Raw genomic sequence first — 2,892 nt, 5'->3', positions numbered from 1 at the left:
TCGTGCCAAATAGAGGATTATACAGTGTCTCTGGAATCCACTACGTTTTTCTGTCTTTGTTCAACACATTATCACATTGTTTCACATTACAATATCATGATACGAAGAAGGAAGAAAACATTTTACATACAAAATTTCCAATATTTGCAATGGCAAACACATATTCACATTTAAAGGCATAACAATGTCACAAATGAACAAGAAATAGAATGTAATCGACAGTATGAATCCGTCGTGAACCACTAGATAGGTTATTACAAATTTTCAAATTGTACATCTCAAATATAATTGTAGACAACTAGTGTTTGTCCATATCCCATAGTCATTGTTCTAATGCTTTTCTTTTGCTTAACCGCACTGCCTGTGCTTTCATAATTTTTGGAAGCTCATCCAAAAATGTTTTACTACTCTCCATGATTGTGAAGTATCGTCCCATATGGCTACCAAGCAATGCAATAACACCTGTGTCTCCTCCATATTGCACTACCACATCTCCCTTCTTGGTATACATGTTCAACATTTGATACAGATAGCAATGCCCACGTTCCATTCCTCCTGTGACGAGAGGACTTGTGAGAATAGAAGACAAGTCGAGAAAGTAACAAAGCTACACAGTAAAAGCAATTACAGAAAAGGACGTACCTCTCAATGGTGTTCCATCTTCTTGCATGGTCCATTTGCTCTCTTGGATTGTATCCAGCCATGTGTCCTCATCGGGTTTCAACACTTCAGCAATTGGGGCTTGGTTTTTCTTGAAAACGGTAAGAAGAAGTGATCTTACAATCATATTAACATCCTTGCATACTGGTGTCTTGCAAACTGTGACTGTAGTGTATGCTGGCTTCCCAGCCTGCGGCTATTGCAACATCATGTACCATTCGATGTTGGATAGGTATGCAAACAACAACAAATATGCCATTGTCATCTGCTGTCAAAAAACTCAGACGTGCAACTTTGCCGAATTGACAAACGTCCATGTCATTCCATTCCTGTGTAGATGACGACGGGATACCGTGCACAAGGCAATTTGGAGGCAAGAACATGAATGAAGCGGACACTGAGACAGCCACCCAAACCCCATCTCAGACATACACATGGTCGTCCTTTTTCACTTGGCCTTCGATGCATGCCAACATGGAGCCAACAATCTCATTTTCTTCCATGCTTGCATCCAAGAAGGAGATAGACACATTCTGCTTGTCGAACACTGAAGAACACAACCAACAAAACAAAGTAGTTGGTCAACAAAATACTACTCAAAAGATGATAGCATTAAGATTCTCAAAAAGGTCTTGCAAAAACCTAGATCATCGCTCGCTACCATCTGTTGATCTCCCTCATGATGATCTAACAATTGCTCCAAGGACTGGGAGAATTCTTTAAGCTCTTTTTCATTTGGCCCAACCGCATCATGCTCTATATTAAAGATCATTAAAACGGTTCTCGTAAAGACAAGATTCTCAGATTCTTTTCAATTACAGATTTTGTCATACATTTGCAACTCACTTCTTTTCTTTAATTCGCTTGAGGACGGTTTCTTTCCTATGTCTTTTGGAGTCCCGGTCTGCAACAAAAAACTCTTAGCGAAGTCACAGTTTCAAAATGATGCGTTTGCAACGTTCCAAGATCAAAACATACTCTAGAATACGATACTTGGACGACTTTATCAGATGAAGGGGCTGTTTTTGTTGTTGTAGTGGTTTTTGTAGGTGTTTCCGGCGTCTCCACCCGGACATCCCTCCGTGCACGTTCCTCCCTCTCCTTGACAGCATTGTTATGCTGCAATTCTTCGCTGGCAAGAAATTTTCCCTCTTTATACTCAAGAAACCAAGGGCACGAGTAATAAACTGTTTTGTTGAAGTTACGTGCCAACTGCGCTAGTATCTTTCTTTGAGATATCCAAGACGTCAAATAGAGTCCGAGAGCTTCTAATGTTGAAGTTACGCCTGGTCAACCACCTACAAAATCAAAAGATGTTAGACCAATTTGCTTCTTTCCACGTTGAGCTCTCCCAATGACAGAAGTGCCAAGAGCAATATTCCAACTTGCAAAGACATCTTTGACCGGCGTCTGTGAGTGCTTTCTTAAGGTCAGGGCTACCTCTTCTCGAAGATTTAAATTTTCCAAGCTCGTATTGGAATGCCTCAGTTCTGTGAGTCAACTTTTCTTCTTCTAGAAAGGAATCAAGCATCTCTCCTGGACCAAGCTTGGATGTGATATTTCTCATGTTGTTGTATAGAAAACGAGCTTCGCGCTCTATGGTGTTCCATAGAACCTCCACACGCATCCAATCACGGAACGAGACATGGTCAGCTGCAATAAAGGACATAGAGAATAATGTCAATTACATTGAGTGAAACATGTCATTTTTTATTCTGCAAAAAAAGGAACGATAATACCTGTCTGTGGAATATCCAAACTTTTGACATGTATAGGATCAGAAGAGGCCATTGCTTGAAGAATGTAAGTTTTCTTCTCAGGAGGCAGATCAGCACATGCCAGAACGTACAATATATCCTCAGTAATCCACTTGGGCCGGTTAGTCCATTCAATAGTCCGCACGGTTCTGAACATATAATCAAATCAGCACTAGACATAGAGTAGTGATCCACAATACACTTTCTTACCTCCACCATTCATCGCCTAGATTGGGATCAACAATAGCGAGTGCCTGCTTTGTCCTCCTCCTGCTCGGACCATCTGCCTCAAAAAAAGCTTTCTTGTAGCTGTTGAAACTCTGAAGGTAGCATAGTGTCCTTTTCAGCTTGTAGTTGTTTCAAGGCTATAGCGTACTTGTCCTACAATTGATTCAAACCTTTGAGATGCACACGTTGAGTGAATGAAGACTACATAATAACGTATACTTACCGGATTAAGCAATTGTGACATCAC

At 40.7% G+C, this 2,892-nt stretch overlaps 1 protein-coding gene across 1 annotated transcript; it reads right to left on the bottom strand.

The window, feature by feature from the left end:
• Positions 1-322: 322 nt before the first annotated feature.
• Positions 323-2,664, bottom strand: LOC147426489 (uncharacterized). The gene is made up of 10 exons (XM_086498822.1): positions 2,400-2,664; positions 2,046-2,313; positions 1,945-1,958; positions 1,639-1,679; positions 1,507-1,564; positions 1,303-1,416; positions 1,093-1,207; positions 643-684; positions 544-555; positions 323-440 (listed from the first exon to the last, which is right to left on the bottom strand). The coding sequence occupies exons 1-10, from the start codon at positions 2,572-2,574 to the stop codon at positions 323-325; spliced, it is 957 nt and encodes a 318-aa protein (XP_086354948.1). The 5' UTR covers positions 2,575-2,664.
• Between the last annotated feature and the right edge of the window lie 228 nt (positions 2,665-2,892).

The sequence above is a fragment of the Adiantum capillus-veneris genome, chromosome 24 (genome assembly GCF_014529385.1).
Source record: "Adiantum capillus-veneris isolate H3 chromosome 24, ASM1452938v2, whole genome shotgun sequence".
In the NCBI taxonomy this organism is placed as follows: domain Eukaryota; kingdom Viridiplantae; phylum Streptophyta; class Polypodiopsida; order Polypodiales; family Pteridaceae; genus Adiantum; species Adiantum capillus-veneris.
This window is presented reverse-complemented; position numbering and strand designations above follow the sequence as displayed.